Source organism: Thermobia domestica, chromosome 2, assembly GCF_964235325.1.
Source record: "Thermobia domestica chromosome 2, izTheDome1.hap1.1, whole genome shotgun sequence".
Classification (NCBI taxonomy): domain Eukaryota; kingdom Metazoa; phylum Arthropoda; class Insecta; order Zygentoma; family Lepismatidae; genus Thermobia; species Thermobia domestica.
In genome coordinates this window covers 16,822,563-16,839,831 of record NC_137455.1, presented here as the reverse complement: position 1 = coordinate 16,839,831, position 17,269 = coordinate 16,822,563, and the positions used below count along the sequence as shown (strand labels likewise).

At 35.9% G+C, this 17,269-nt stretch overlaps 1 protein-coding gene across 2 annotated transcripts in view; it reads left to right on the top strand.

The window, feature by feature from the left end:
* The first annotated feature begins 14,800 nt into the window (after positions 1 to 14,800).
* Positions 14,801 to 17,269, top strand: part of Erk7 (Extracellularly regulated kinase 7) — a 92,349-nt gene continuing 89,880 nt past the window's right edge. For both annotated transcript variants that reach the window (XM_081739519.1, XM_081739523.1), the window contains exon 1: positions 14,801 to 15,185. In XM_081739519.1, coding sequence (XP_081595645.1) covers positions 15,111 to 15,185 — 75 coding nt within the window. In that variant the 5' untranslated portion in view covers positions 14,801 to 15,110. The remainder of the gene's footprint in view (positions 15,186 to 17,269) is intronic.

Below are 17,269 nucleotides of genomic sequence, written 5' to 3'. Positions count from 1 at the left end.
CAACCAGGGTGTGAACCCGTGGTGATTGGTTAACAAGAGATCTACTGTATTCGTATTCAATCAGATATATTTATACAGTTCTGTACAAGAAGAGGCGCAAATATTTACTGGTTTGGGCTTAAATGGTTAAAACAATGATTATTAACCAATTTTTTAAAAGTAATTTCCTCAAACAAAATAACCAATTCCATTTCTCAAAAAAAAAAAAAAAAAAAAACATACATTTGGATTTGGATATGAATTAGCTATTACATTATTTTTGCAACAAACAATTACATGTAGACTATAAAAGGACACATACATCTTTGAAACTGCCGGTAGTTTGGTGTAATTGCTATAATAGGAATACTGAGCTACATACGTATATGAATTAAGCATTTTTCCTTCCAAGACATAAACTTTTGCTTCCAACATCACGAAATGTGGTAAACGTTAGTTACATGCAAACGTCGTTGGTGCATTTAATATGTTCATTTTCTGCAACTGATATTTTTAATGCGGCTGACTCACTTTCATTTTCTGGTCTTCCCCTTCTTGCGGTTATGCATTCTGAAATTTCCTCAAATTACCGGAAATTAATGGTTTACTCAGCTCTTGCTCCCATTACGAGCGATAGTCATTTACGAAATAAGATTTTTCTCTTTGTTAGTCTGTTAGTACCTAGCAAAACATTGATGCAGTGTTGTGCTCCATACACCGCACTGACTGTCTTAAATGTAATCTACTTATTTTGTTCCATTTATAATAAAAAAAATTCGCTACTTAATGAAGTATTATACATTTGAGGTACTATCCTAATAGCAAAAGACAAAATATCCCCGTGTCAGCCTGTGCATCACATAATAATAAGTAGTTACACTAATAGAGTCTTCACTTGCGCTATTACCTGCCTGTCTGACGCAAGGCGTGTCATTTGTGAAGGTGTAGCGCGGTGGCTCAGTGGTAAAGCGTTCACGTCTAGTGTATGGGGTCTTTTGTTCGATTACAGCTCGCGACAGTTGAACTTTGTGGTGGAGAAATACCGTGTGCATTGATTTCCTCGGGGTTCTCCCGTTTCCCCCACTTTCTTTATTCCACCAATTCATTCATTTCTCATCATCACCGTCTCGTTTAGCCTAGCTAGCATAAGCGAGGAACTTGAAGATTTCATTTCATTTCATTTATGAAGGACAATTTTCTCTATTCTCCTGAGTTTGAAAAAATGAAATGAAATCTTTGAGTTTTACGTCCCACGGTTATGCCGGTTAGGCTAAAGGAGACGGTGATTATGAGTGATGAATGAAATGGTGGAATGAAGAATGTGGAAGGAAACGGGAGAACGCCGAGAAAACCCACGCACACGGTGTTTGTCCACCACAAAGTTCACTTGGCGGGGGCTGGGATCGAACCCGGTACCCCAAGCACCAGAGGTGAACGCTCTACCACTGAGCCACCGCGGCCCCTCTCCTGAGTTTGAGAAACGCATGCTTTTTTAAATAAATTGTATACTAAAATACTAAAAATAGAAACATAAAACTCATGTCTGTGGACATCCTTGCTCCTCCCGCTGGTAAAACTTGAAATGACGCTACTATAATGATCGCAAGGAGTCGTGAAGCTTCACCTAGATGCACCGATCTCAGCATCCAATCAAACACGTGGGTGTATCCCGATCGTCAAGTCCCATCCATGAAATTTTTAGCAGTCTCGTCTTTCGAGGTATACAGAGCACATCTCCTAAGGGTATAGGGTTGTCGGATTGCCACTAAGCCTTCGTTTTGTTACTGTCATTGCTTTACAATTTTGCTATTATTATTGTTACTGTTTTAACTCCAATAATTGTTAGTGTTCGTGCTATACTTCTTTAAGTGTTGTTTATTTGCCGCTCATCCGCCATGTCTTCTAAGTTTGACAATATTATTGGTGTATTTATGCTGTTTCGCGTTTTCTTAAGCGTGCGTTCGGAAGACACCTCCAGGAATCGTTGAATTATTCTGATGTATCACATGTATAAGGCAAAGCAGTTCTATGACTGATGCCGAGGCGAGACTTCATGAGTCGTGACGGTTATTATGGTCTCACATTAACTGATATCACGCTATTACTTGCTGTTCAATAATTTAAGTCAACACAATGTTCTTTGCAATAAACTCCTTGAATAACTAAGGATGAATATGGTATGTACTTTAGGCTAGTTGACGGGAAAACTTTAAAAAATATTATATGTTTTTAATAATTTTTAATGAGAAACTAGTAAGTTAAGTTAAAAACTAGTTTAAAAAGTTTTTAATTAGGCACGATTTTAATCTACAGTATAGTGTACAGAGAGCTAAAAGCTTGGGTTGACAACTATTCAACATAAAATGACTAAATCTTCCAAAATCGTTGATTTTTGAATCTTGAAACCTTTGTAAGGTTTAAATGTTCTTTTTAAACTCTAATAATGGATGTAGCAAAAATTTACCAAAATTGGATCCCCTAAATCCAATTAGATATGATCACATTTTCATTATATATTGTGCCAGTGATCAACACCAAGATGACTGCCTCAGCGCAAAATAATGTGATAATTTTCTTGGAGGATTCCAAGGAAATGTTTTACTGGTTGCATAACTAATAGGATATTTCATTATACTATTGAGCTGTTGCAAAACTCATAAGAAAGTTCGGGTATTTTCGTTTGGAGTAGCCATAAAAAATGTATGCCTTTTTATGTTTCACTCAGAAGCATATTATCCACAGTCTGTGGCTCTATACGCCATAAGAGATATCTCTGTAATTTTGTCTATTGTCGGGCCTGAGTAAATAGAATCTCATAACACGATATTCGCTAAATCCACTTCACGAATTTAAGCTAGGTCTCAGGGGCTTATAAAAAGCTCGAAACAATAATGTAGTGTGGTATAAAGGCCATGTGAACGAATTCACAGAGCAACGTTGTTTCTGTAAATTTTGTTGTGGAAACAAACTTGGACTATAAGGAAGTTCACAGGCTCGGTCTGATGTTTACAACGAATTGAAGGCCATCGAAGCTGATCCGCAGAAAACGACGCTGGAGGTTACAGATTAACTCAATGTTTTTAGTCATTCTACAGCAACATGGAATTTTGGAGAAACTTGGAAATGATGCTATAGGAAGTGACCGAGAATCAAAGAAATCTTCGTTTTAAATTCTGCTTTATGTTGCTCTTGCGCACAAAATGATCAATTTCACAATTGCTTTGAGACATACGGTGATAAATACTATCCTGTAACAACTGAAACATTTTGCTAATATTTGCATCACGCTTCTAAAATCTTTACAAACCCAATGTTGCAGTCAAACAAGTTTCTAGTGACGGTGAAACTGTCCATGGCCGTGGGTAACTACTATGGCTTGCTTAATACAGGAGAGTACATCACATTACCGAGAAGTATTAAAAGGAATACTACAACGTTTATGTCTGACATCGATCAACAGAAAAAAAAAAACCATGATTGGCAAAAACAATGTTTATGTAAACAATGTAGAAATTACACCCATTGCGAGACGAATTGCTGGCGATCCACCATATTCATCAGGCCTCGCTCACTGACTTTCATCTTTTCTGGAACTTCGACATGTTCTCGTAGGGACACATCTTCAACAACATAGACGATGGTCAAAGTCCATCAAAGACTTTATCTGGTCTTGTACGACATAATTCTGTAGTAGTGGGATAATCTTGTTTTTAGTAGACAGATCTGTAATGATAATTGTGGTTTTGATTTCGAGCAATTCGTTTAGGGATAAGTTATGTCAGTTTGATTCAGGTAAGCTATGCCAGTTTGAATTTGTGGTTATAAATTTGGAATTAACTTCGAAGAAGTCCAAAATATTGTAATTAATGTGTTGTTTAAATACATCCATTACAAGTAAACTCATCAGATAGAAAGACCAATAATACTTATGTCTATTAAGGTAATCAGTTAACAAAATCTGTAATAAATAAATTAAAATTACATACACAATTGCCTTGACCCATATCCAAAGATTCAATAGAAATACGTGTGTAAGCAATTAAGCGAATTTGAACATATTGTAAAATGTTTTGAACGGCATGTAGTGTGTACGGAATAAAATCCAAGGAAATCTGTGATTATCAAAACACAAAATCGTTAATAGCTGTATGACAATGGATCTAGCAATTGTCTTACGATGGTGGCTAAATTTAACCACAGCTGGAGATAGGTATTAATAATATTCCAAAATCCATTTCCAATTGATCAACCGTTTTCCTGCTATGCAATAATAAACAACAGACAATGTTGGTGCCAATTACCCCTATGTGTATGCAACCCTAACCTCTTCAATGCAAGTGTGGTTGCATGTCTCTCAGATGTTTATGTTTTCAGTCAAAATGTTTCTCGTATGGGTGTCTTACCCCCCACCCCAGTATTTTTTTTTTTTTTCAGATTACAACTCATATTTGTAACTAGTCTGGTTGAAATTGCTTCAGGTATTCAAGAGTTATGATGGAACATTCATTCATACATATATTACATATACATACGTATATATAGGGTGAGTCAAAACGATGTTTCCGATTTCAGCTATTATTATTATTATTATTATTATTATTATTATTATTATTATTATTATTATTATTATTATTATTATTATTATTATTATTATTATTTGCTTTTAATAACACGTATGTAAACAGAAATTACACACATTGATTGATCAACTCAAAAAGTTTTTTTTTTCTAACGTATTATAAATGTTCAATATGCGATCCACGAGTTGCACGACACACATCTAATCTAGAATTAAGTTCCTGCCAAATTCTTCCGAGCATGTCAGGGTAGTAGGCCCACAGCTGCAGTGATGCTCTTATGCAATTCAACCACACTTGTAGCAAGTGGCGGCACAAATACCCTGAACTTTCCACAGAAATGCCGTTGCATTTGCATGACGGTCTTAGTCGCATGAAAATCAAGCACACAGAAATCACTGTGGCCTGTAAAAGTCATATTGCTCACTTCGACTAAACTGCCTCCTGGTGTAGTTCTATTAACTATGCCTCTCCAATAGAAAGAGAAAAAACTTTTTTGAGAGTATATTTTTCTAGAAAAAATATTGGCAAGAAAAGCTCTTTTACTGTTCGAATAATATATTAACGAAATTGGGAATATCATTTAGACTTACCCGGTATTTAAATCATGCCATACGCGTACAAGCCATAAATGTAATCCCGGTTTAGCATTGGTTTAATTTCGTAAGTTAAAATTAAGCTGAAAAGTTATATTTTCACTTATAGAATATTTGGTAGTTTTTATAACCATTTGTTCACACATTGAACCTATGGGTGCAGTTAAATTTGCATTGAAGTTGCACCATCCGGCCATGACGTAATGCCACGTGGTAATTAGTCCACTTTGCACGTACAATTTTATTCATAAAAAAGTGATTTACTTACGTTATGAAACAAAGTTGAGCGAGCGTCGGCATGTGAAGGGGGTTAGAAGCCCCGCAGGGCTCGTTTTATTCCACCTTTGCCCCCATGATCATACCACGTGACATTTGGTGCAACTTCGATGTAAATCTAACCTCACCTTTGAACCTATGTGCTTGAAATCTCATTTGTCTTGGAAACATTAAAGAGTTAGAAAATCTACTTTGATAGAGTCCCGCGTTTATATTTTAAAAATTGTTATTGCTTTGTTTCTTAACCTTAATTGAGGTTTTATATTTTCAGTAGCAGACTTAAGTCCTAGTCAGCTATATAACCGAATTTTGTTTTAAATAATTGCATATACAATATTGTACTATATTACAAAATTGTATACATATATTTAATGTAAAAAATGATGAAAATGATGGGCGATGGTGAAAGATGGCGGACGAATGAATTCGCCTCAGAGATTCTGTAACTTCAATGGCCTCTGGAAAGCATATTTTTTTCGTGCTCGACCCTAGCAATAGGAACTAAATACACGTTTCTGATTGCTTGGAGTTGTCTGTTGACCCGCCCCTGTGGTAAACATATTAATTGAAGCTGCACCACTCGAGTGTGACGTAATGTCATGTGGTATTATAATGGGCAAAGGTGGAATAAAACGAATCCTAAGGGACTTCTATTCTAACTCCCTTCGCTCGCTGACGTTCGCTCAGCTATGTTTTGTAACATAAGTAAATTACTTTTTTTTATCAATAAAGTTGTATGTGCAAAGTGGACTAATTACCACGTGACATTACGTCACGACCGGATGATGCAACTTCAATGTAAATTTAACTACATCCCAAATGGTTAGGTAAATGGTGGAAAGAGCACAATTTATGCATTATATGTAACGTACAAGAGCAAACGAGTATTAATTTCACCTTATTTTAATGATGGAAAGTGTTATGAAAATTAAAAAAGAAAACTTTCCTTGGGTCGGGTTTGAACCCAGGCCAAAAAACATTCTAATTATTAGCCCGCTGGCTAGCATACTCGACTACGAGAACCGATATCATCTAGTGTTTGATTATTGCTATATGTATGTCACGTGGCGAGAAACGGATAACTTCAACCAATCAGAACTATGTATTTAGCTCCTATGACTAGGTTCGAGCGTCATTAAAATATATGCCTCTGGGAAGCTAGGTACAAACTAAATACCTTTTGTTATTAATAGGTTATCGAAATAAATCTCATTTCATTTATATTTTCTAAAGTAATGGAACATATAAAACTATTAAATTAGATTTCTTCAAATGCACGGTACCATTCTTTCTAAACAAAGAAAAATATGTATATATGTCATATATGAACTTCGATTTTTATTTTAGTTTTATTTCTCTAGAATATCAATCAACTTTTTTTTGGAAGTAGAATATAAATTTGGTATTGCGTGCCAAATGTATTCGTGAACCTACTTCTAACTTAGTGCTTCTTTTTTTGTGCCTGTATCGAAACATGCAATAAGAACATTGTCTTGAATAGCAATGATGTCAAAAGAATACACACACGTATATTGTTTCAGAGCTTTTATGTGGTCTCCTTATGACTGATGCATTTTCTTCAATATTTTATTAAATATTGAAATTTATTTCGTTATGATTTATTTAATTCAGTTTTTTTTTTTTTTGTGTGGATTGTACTCGGATACAAAAATAATTATGGAAAAGAACTGTAATAATTGAAAATATTTCCAACACGTAAGATGAATTAGCTATAAATCAGCACTTTCACCAGAATATACTAATTGTATGTCAAGTGTTATTTATTTATTTATATTTTTGTTCTTATTGTTAATGCAAAAGAATATTTTCAGTTAGTAATGTTATTTTAATGATTATTGGATCTTCCTGCATGTCAGAAATGCATGATATATTTTTTTGGGAATTGGATTTTATTTTTCAGAAATTTACCCTGAAAGATGTAAAGTTGATTGCGAATTCATTCACTTGCTCCTAAGTTAAAGATGCAAAAGTAGGTAAAAAATAGCGTTTTTTCTTTTTTAAATAAAATGATTTTCAATATGGCTGTTTTGCCTGGGAAATTTTGGACTTTTTCTAAGCATTTCAATATATTCCATTATAACACGAGGGGGCCGCCGCGGTGGCTCAGTGGTAGAGCCTTCACCTTTGGTGCTAGGGGTTCCGGGTTCGATCCCAGCCCCCGCCAAGTGAACTTTGTGGTGGACAAACACCGTGTGCGTGGGTTTTCTCGGGGTTCTCCCGTTTCCTCCCACTTTCTTCATTCCACCATTTCATTCATTACTCATCATCACCGTCTCCTTTAGCCTAACAGGCATAACCGTGGGACGTAAAACTCAAAGATTTCATTTCATTTTTTCATTATAACACGAAAAGCATTTGAGTACAGTTTTTTTAAGGGAAGAAACGTAAAACAAAATCAGGAATCAAAGAAAATTGGTGATTCGATAGGAAAAAGAGCTTAATTCGGTGGGAGCAGTGGTTTTCTAGTTTCAACGATTTTTTCATACGAGGAGTGATCAGAAAGTAAAGTTACAAAGCCCGCCGTTAAATGTGTATATATTATTTAATACAACCAATACAGCTAAGAGATAGTACATACATTAGATATATAGATTCATTCGATCATTTCGTTCATTATCATCATCTCCTTTAGCTTCCAAGACATGGTCGTCGGTCATGAAAACTGAAACATTTCCTTCCATTTCTTCATGATCATGAGACAATTGGGGAACTGTGTGAATTAAGAAGTAGCGAACTCAGTTGCAGAAAGTCAGAAACAATGGCACCTGAGAGCTGGTGCTCTGACCACGCATCACCACGTTGAAAGTGATACATCTGCCTAGCCATAGATCTTCATGGATTGTAGCAGAAGTGAGTTTCGTACTTCTTTTTAACTGTTAACTGATGTCATCAGTATTTCTAACCCGTATGAATATAAAGAAAATTAAAGAATAATTATCTTGTTTCTTATCTGTCTCTCCTACAATTCGGTTCACTTCTATGTACTGAAATAAAATATTTAACGCGGTATCATAATAGTACATGAAAATCTGTCCGGCTATGCGGCGAACATTTCAGCAGGTCACACATTGTCAGTACATCGATTTCGCTTTTCTGACATGGAAGTTTATTAGCTGCAAGGTATTTTTCTGACTCCGCCACTGTTGAAGACGTACTAAATTATCACTTTTTTAATATTATCGGATATTCTTTAAGCTGTTTCCATATGGTAAAGGGCCTATACGGTTGCAATGATTTGAACAGATTTTGGGAATATGGCTGAATTTCAGCTTAAATGTAGAAGAAACTAGAAACAGGCAAGAAACATTAATATTAATGCCAATGGAAAATCAATGAAAAACAAATAATTCCTCCAATTATCTCAGAAACCAAAAGAGGGAGATGGCTGAAATTCAGCTACGTAGATTCTATATTCCAAAAGCAAATTGTCCTAAAATGGATGAAACATAGTCAAAAAATGCACGAAACATTAACATTGATGCCAATGGAAAATAAATCAAAAACAAATAATTCCTCCACTTATCTCAAAAAACAAGAGAGAGAGAAGGCTGAAATTCATAGTCAAATGTAGGACTATGTAGATTCTATATTTTATAAGCAAATTGTTCTAAAATGGATGAAACATTGTCAAAAAAAGCATGAAACATTAAAATTAATGTCAATTGAAAATCAATCAAAAACAAATAATTCTTCCACTTACCTCAAAAACCAAAAAGGAACGGCTGATATTCAGCTCAAATATAGAACAAACTATGTAGATTCTACATTCAGAAAATAAATTATCCAAAAGTGAGTGGAGCATAGTAGAATGTCAGGAAACAAACATTAAAGTCAATGGAAAATCAGTGAAAAATGAGGTCGTCAAAATATCTCAAATTAGGAGATCACTAATTGAAAACTTATTGCAAATACATAATAAAAAACTTAAAAACGATGTATAGCACGTGAGGTAAATATGGATAGAACATTGTGAAAAGTAAAGTTGTTTGAATAAAATCAATAATAATGAAAAAGTACATGCATCTTCTGCGAATTACCCAAGGCGCCCCACGCGGAGGTTACGTGCTTGAAACATCTCACATCTGGATTTTTAATCTCCAAACTCGATTTAGCATGCAACGTAACTTTTGACCTGATCACGTGACACAGTCTGGTCCTTATGCCAAACCAGATAGGCCCTTTAAGTTTGCAGCCACCTACTTGCTTTGATGTTTCATCCCATATTAAATAGTTTACGTATTCAGTGCACAACTACTTAGGAGGCCTTATCACTGCGAAATTAAAATACCGCTAATTTTACAGTAATTATGTGCTATCTTCAAATAGATAAGAGATAATCAAAATGTGAAACAAGATCGCCCTAAACAATATTATTTTGCATGAAGTACCGTTATCACGAGTCACCTAGTAGCTTACAGTTTGCAGCCATTCAGAAACGCGAAAATAAATGATTTTCTAAATGGCTGGAAATCGAAGGCAGATACGTGAATCGTGATAATGGTATCTCATGTAAAATAATATTGTCTAGGGCGATCTTGTTTCACATTTTGATTATATCTTATCTATTTGAAGATATCACATAATTACTGTAAAATTAGCGGTATTTTAATCTCACAGTGATAAGGCCTCTTAAAGTATGTACAAGAATGATTCCATTAAATTTGATTTGATTCAGTATATCTTTGATTTTCATGAAAATTGCACGTGAAAAAAATCTCAAGTAAAAGCAGCACCTCTGGCAATCCTACCATGGGGCTGACCTCAGTTGTAAACAACGAAAATAGTTGGTAACCCTATCGCACGCACAGACAAATCAAATGTCATATACATAAAAAACAATAAAAGAAAAGAGTGAGATACCACTCATATAGAATTAGGATTAGAAATTAGATTTCTAAACTCTCGGCATCTATGGTCATGTTAGTTCGTCACGCATATAAAGGATGACGTCCCCCGGCGAGCACACTATCCGATGAATGGGAAGGAAGAAAAGATTAGGGAAGGAAAGAAGCAACCTGGGACCTAACCATCTCGGCATTTGCCTGGTGCGAATGAGGAAAACCCAGGAGAAAGCTCACTGAAGATGGGTGGTCTGAAAAAGCTATTACGTTTTCGACCGAGTGTCCTCACCGGGAATCGAATTCGGAACTGCTCGCCCCTATCATATAGAATTAGCTTACAGAACTAAATAATCTGAAGTACTTGAAATGATTTTTATAACGAATCCCTTCACATAGCTTATCAACACTTAATGCGTACAATAATATAAGGGAGCAACTATTGTATCGTAACATCTTTGCGGTGGCAAAAATATAACCATTTTATACATGTAACAAATTTTCCATTACTCTAGAAATGTCCAGGTGAATACACTTATAGTTAATTTCCGTTAAATTGAAAATTTTTAGACTAATTAGAATAATGAAGAAGTGGATTGAGAATTTATTTTTTGTGCAAGCTCCAAACGTAAGTTTCCGCTAGAGTTTTCCCTTGCTTAACGCCATCAAGCAAATGACCTCTTCCCCCTCATAACTGCAGTACTTCTGGATCTATACGCCCGCCAGGTGTTTCTCACCCCATGTCACTTTCTGCAACTTACACTAGCGACATTTTCAATTCAATCTGGATGTGTTGTGAAATAATCTTATCAGTGGCGTATGCAAGGGGAGAATTTCGGGGGTAAACCCCTTTAAAAAAAACATTATGGAAAAAATCGGTATATATCTTAAGGTATATACCGATATATACAAAAAAATATCGTGCTTGTCCTGAAAGGTTATGAAATTATGTACTTGAACTCCCTTAATGAAATTCTTCGTACGCCACTGAATCCTGCCGATAACTTGTGTTCTCATATGTAAATTGTATATCAAACTGTGCCGTGGTGGAAACATTAGTGAATAGCTCAGATTATGATTACTAAATGCTAAACTAAGGGATATAAAATATGGGGATGAAAACTGATATCCTACACAGAACTTAGTTGTGAAAGGTTAAGTTGAGTATAAATAAAATTCAAACGTTTCAATTTTATAAAGAAGTGACTCGTAGCAAAGGTGAGGTGAAGAGAGAAAAGTTTAGATTACAAAACAAAGAAGGAGCACTAGCCTAACTCGGTGTTATCCTCATTGTCTGGAATAATGAATATATCTTTCCAGTGTCTTCTTTCTGGAGGAAACTCTAGAAATTGGAGCTAGCTGACAGCTGGAACCTAATCCTGTCAAGCTGCTATGGGTGTTGAATCAAATCTTCATGCTGCTAGGGCCATGAACGGAATTTTTTCATCTCTGCTCAATGAATTAGGTGTTTTGTCAAAGAATTTCTGCGGCAATGAACCTTCAGAATGGTATTCAAAAGAACATGGAGCTAAACGTCTCCAATGAAATGGTCTCTTCTTCACTCGATGTAATCCTTTTCAAATCTTCATGATGAATATCCGTTGTGTACGTGTCCTCCATGGTTTTGCTAAACAAAAAGTGATGTCTTGCAATCAGTGAACTAGGAAGCACCAGGTTAGGCGGAAGGGAATGCACGAAAGCAGGAAGGGAAACTAGTCTTATGTTTATTAGTAACTTTTGTAATGACGAAATACATGCTCATTTAAACTGTCTGCGAATGTACATTCATGTCCAAAATTATTGTCGCATGTCTATAAATCTGTTGTTCCAGGAATATAATTTGATAACGAATTCCCCCGGTATTTCTTACGATGTTAGTATGTGTATAATCGGCAAACACGTGTATGTGGCAAGTATCATGTCAAAAGAGCAGTGAATAAGAACAATAAAACGAAAATAAAATTATCTTGTCCATTTAGCAACATTTTATTTTACTCGTCCTAATTTTCGTATTTATAATTATTTTCCTATGAAATTTACCACAAATATACATTTCCCGATTGTACACATAGTATCAGTATTAAAGATATCCTGCAAAATCATTATCAAATAATATTCTTGCAAGAAAGTTATAGATATGCGACAATAATTTTGGACATGAGTGTACATCATGAATAAAAGTTTTGTTTTGATTGAATTGAAGATTTCGATAATTCTATTAAAATTTAGTTGTAGGAAGAAAATAATTTAATTAAATAATGAAGATTGAATTTAACAAATTATGACAGAAATACACATAACTACGGGTTACTTCACAAAACTTTTATATTACAGGATATAGCATAGGTAAAGCACGACACTAGCTTTGATTTGGGGGAGCAAGCGGGAGGGAAGAGTAATATTGGGGGCAGCTATGTTTTGTATGCCATAGGAGTTTTACGTTACCAATCTACGTTATAATACATATCAAGCTGAACTGTCGAGAGGAAGGCGTAGAAACGAGGGGGGGGTGCTGCCACTCGTGTTTCCTGTAGCGTCGTCACAGTGTAAGCCTATAAATAATCCTGACCAACTCTTATAAACAATAATGACAAAATTTCTGCATTAAGTGCGAGGAAAAGTCAAAAAGTAAATGAACTTCAGAGAAAAACTACATCTTTCTAATGATAGAAAACCGAAACAAGGGCGCCCATCAGGGGTGCAAGGTGAGGCGCTCTCCCCCCCCCCCCAAGAGAAAATCGTACTTGGCAATGTCGAAAGCCCAATACAATGTTTACATTAGTTATAGCAAAATTTGAAACTATATTTGAAACCTCGCTTATATTTGCCCCCCCCTCTTGGAAACCACAACATGGGCGCCCTTGAACCGAAACATACATTATTTTTCTACATAATCTCCCTGCACTACAACGCACTTTTCCCAACGTTTCACAAGTTTTTTGATTCCGTCGAAGAAAAAAAAAGTTTTCGGTTGCAACTGTAACCAATTTTGCACCGCAGCAATGAATTCTGCATCGGTTGGAAATCTTTTTTCCTGTCGTGTAAGATGAAATACGCTGAACCATGACTGATATGTAAAGTATTGGGGATTTCGTCCACTGTGATTCGTTTGTTTTCCATCACCATGCCCTCAACGACTTCGAAATTGCCCTTAATCATTGATGTTGATGGCCTGTCCGATCTTTCCTCGTCACATGAAGAAGTTCTTCTCTGTTTGAAACGCTCTATCCATTCGTAGATCTTGCTTCACGCGATCTTCCGCAAACAAAAAGCAAATCACTGCTCTCATTTCCTCCTTGGTACAGATCGACAATGGAGCTGCCATATTCAATGGTCTGCTACACTCCAACGACTAACGCGGGAATAAGAGTGGCACGTTGCATAGAAGTGTTGTAGACGACACTAATTCAGCGCTGGATACTAGTAGCGTTAACAAACCCTAGTACGATTGAATCCCTCTCGTAATATAGGCTTACACTTTCATTAGATGTCTACATAATATATGTAAACTATAATAAAAGATTTTTTTAAAAAAGTCAAATACTAATCTAAAATTGTTCATCTGATATTTTAAAGTACAGATTAAAATAAACAAGGGTTTCCATAAGACGGGATAATAACTCACTGTCTCTTCGAAATTTTGGGGAGATAATGCAAAATAATATAATAAAGACATTTTTACCAGTAATTAATTTTTAAAATGGATTTAAAAATATAACATTTATAGAAGAACAACACTTTTAATCAAAGAGACTGTACCTAGAAATGAGGAAGGGATATTGAAAACCAGGAATTTATTACACAAGCTTAAAATCCAATATTACTTTTTTGATGGCGAATGCTATGAGAACTTACTGAAGTGGATTATTGGCTTCTGAATAAGAAATAAGTAGGCCTATTACTTATCAATATTGTGTTAATCGCCAAGTGTTGAAACTTTATCACTTCCTTACTAAACGACAGCGCTCGTTCCTTATAGCCCATAATATGTAAACACATGATAAATAAATAGAATAAATAAAAATTATCTTTACATTGCACACGACTTGGGTTTACTGAAGCCCAATTTCTTTCCTTTCTAGGGTTGTCAGATTTCAACATACACGTCAGTATTACTAAACACAGTTCGTGGAAAGTCAATATTGGCGTAAAAACGTCGTGATTCATATATTTTATACGTGAAAGAAGCACCAAACTTAAAATTTGTTCCCAATAATTGCATTTTTAATTTCTTTCGTTTAAAAGAAATGATTAATGAAGATGATTACATGCTGATGATCATGCATGATACTAAAATAAAGAGAATATATGTATGGTATATAATTTTTTTTTATCACCACCCACATAAGATCATTGGATATTTGATGAGAAAATTTCGCGTGTCCAGAAACGATTGAGGGTCAGTTCTTCACGCTGCGCTGCCCCTGTTAATTTGCTGCATCGCTCAGTTGCCATGGCAACGCGTGAAACGAAGAAGAAGAAGTTTTGAGTTGACGCTGTGGCTTGCTTTTATGATCCGTGCGCAGAAAGAAAGCACAGACCAACCGACCGCTGTGGCAAGTACGGAAATGCTATTCTAGAAGTGAGCGCTTGGTTGTGAAAGAGGGAGAGTGTTTGTGTGCATGTGCGCTTGTTTTTTATGTGAATATCGAGTCAACATGTGACTTAGAACAATGATTTTAGTAGAATGACATTGTGTGAGAGATTAAACTGAAACTGAAACGTCTTTCTCTAAGTGCCATGTCCAGTGCTAGTGAAATTTTGGACACATGATGACCACGAGCTAAACGTGACAAACACTTCTCTACAATAAAACAATCAAAATGACAGATAATCTAGGAGAAGTCGATGCCCATATTGCTAGAAGATATGAAATCAAGAAAAGACTAGGCAAAGGGGTAAGTACAAAGGTTTATTTTAATCTTGGGCATTGATTCTGTTTTAAGCCGTTTTAGGCAACTATTTTTAAAATGATTTATGTAATATTTTGAGGCTATCGACCCATAATTGTGTGAAAATGTGGAACGAATTTCAGCTGTTGTCAAAATCTGAATCTTCATCCCTGATTAAGATCTAGTAGTTCGTAGGAAATCGCCGCAGAACATGTAATAAAACAATGCTATTTTATTTTTATTATTTTTTTAATACAAAATATTACGGGTTAAATTCTGTTAAGGTATGTCATGATAATTTATAACATGGTAAATCGAACAGAACTTATCTAATCTAATATAAAGTAACCTAAACCTAACCGAACGTGTTTTATAAACTGGTAAGGATTAACGGAATGTATGCCAATATTACAACAGAGACACATATTTCACATATTTGTCACATTAAGATAATTAATTTACATTATTTTCCATTGTTTATTCCACATTTCGAGCACTTTTGTATACGGTACTTTCTTTTAGTAAGTATGCAGTGGCGTATTTAGGGGGGCTTCCGGTCTTAAGCCCCCCCCGAAATCTTACTTACTATAGTAAAATATATGAAATATCTTGCAGAATTTTCATATTTTCAGGCAAAGCCCCCTTCCCCGAAAGATAGCAAAGCTCCTCCCGAAACAAAATCGTAAATACGCCACTGCATGTATGTCTTGATTTGTCTCACACTTGTCATCATCATCAATCAATTTTATCAGTTTTTACCTTGAATTTACTGTATTACAAAATAATTATTATGGGCAGACAAGATAGAAATCAATGTTTGCGCACGGAGTGTTGAGGGGTTTGTTATTATACAGTAAATCTATCGTTTATAATAAGAAAATCTAGTCATGTAGAGAGCTGGGACCTAGGTCTGCACCTAAAGGTATAAAACGTCGTTTGAAGTCAAGAAAACATTACTTTTACTTTAATATCCCATGATTATGCGCTGAGGCTAAGGGAAACTGTGATGATTATACCAGTGATGGATCTAGCCCGGGATCAAGGGGGCGCGGTGGCTCAGTGGTAGAGCGTTCACCTCCGGTGCTTGGGTCCCTGGTTCAATCCCAGCTCGCGCCGTATGGACTTTGTGGTGGACAAACACCGTGCTCGTGGGTATTCTCCGGGTTCTCCCGTTTCCTCCTACTTTCTTGATTCCACCATTTCACTCATCTCTCATCATCACCGTCTCCTTTAGCCTAACCGGCATAACCGTGGGATGTAAAACTTAAAGATTTCATTTTTTCCCGGGGTCAAGGGCCTAAACCCCACAGTATTTTGAACAGCAAAAATAATTTAAGCTATTATTTATAAATTTATAGTAAGCTCATGATATACCTGTCATAGTCTGGGTTCTAGCTGGCCCCCAGTTTTTACGTTCTAGCTCCGCCTATAGATTATACGAATGGCAATGGTGGAATAAAAAAGTGGGAGGAGACGGGAGAACTACGAGAAAACCCAAGAACATGGGGTTTGTCCACTTCAAAGCCTATTTCGCGGTAGCTTGAATCGAACCAGTTCTCCCCGTACCTGAGATAATCACTCTACAACTGAGTATTGGTATATTTTACTTCTTTCCTATTGTGGCTCAGTGGTAGAGCGTTCACCTCTAGTGTGTGTGATCCTTGGTTCGATCCTAGTTTGAGTCACACGGGCCTTGTGGTGGACAGACACTGCGTGTGTGGGTTTTCTCGGGGTTCTCCCGTTTCCTCCCACTTTCTTCATTCCACCATTTCATTCATTTCTTATCTTCACCGTGTCCTTTAACCTAGCCGGCATGAGCGTGGGACGTGAAACTCAAAATTTTCATTTCATTTCATAAAGGTGGGACGTAGAACAGGGGTGCACCAACGAGGAGGTCCGTCAGGACCAGACCCCCGCAAAAAAAAAAAAAAAAAAAAAAACTTCCAAACTGAACATACATTTGTACACTTTCTTAATAAAACTATACCTGTTTAAGAGGCCTAGTCACTGCGAAATTAAAATACCGCTAATTTGACAGTAATTATATGATATCTTCAAATAGATAAAAGATAATCGAAAAGTGGAACAAG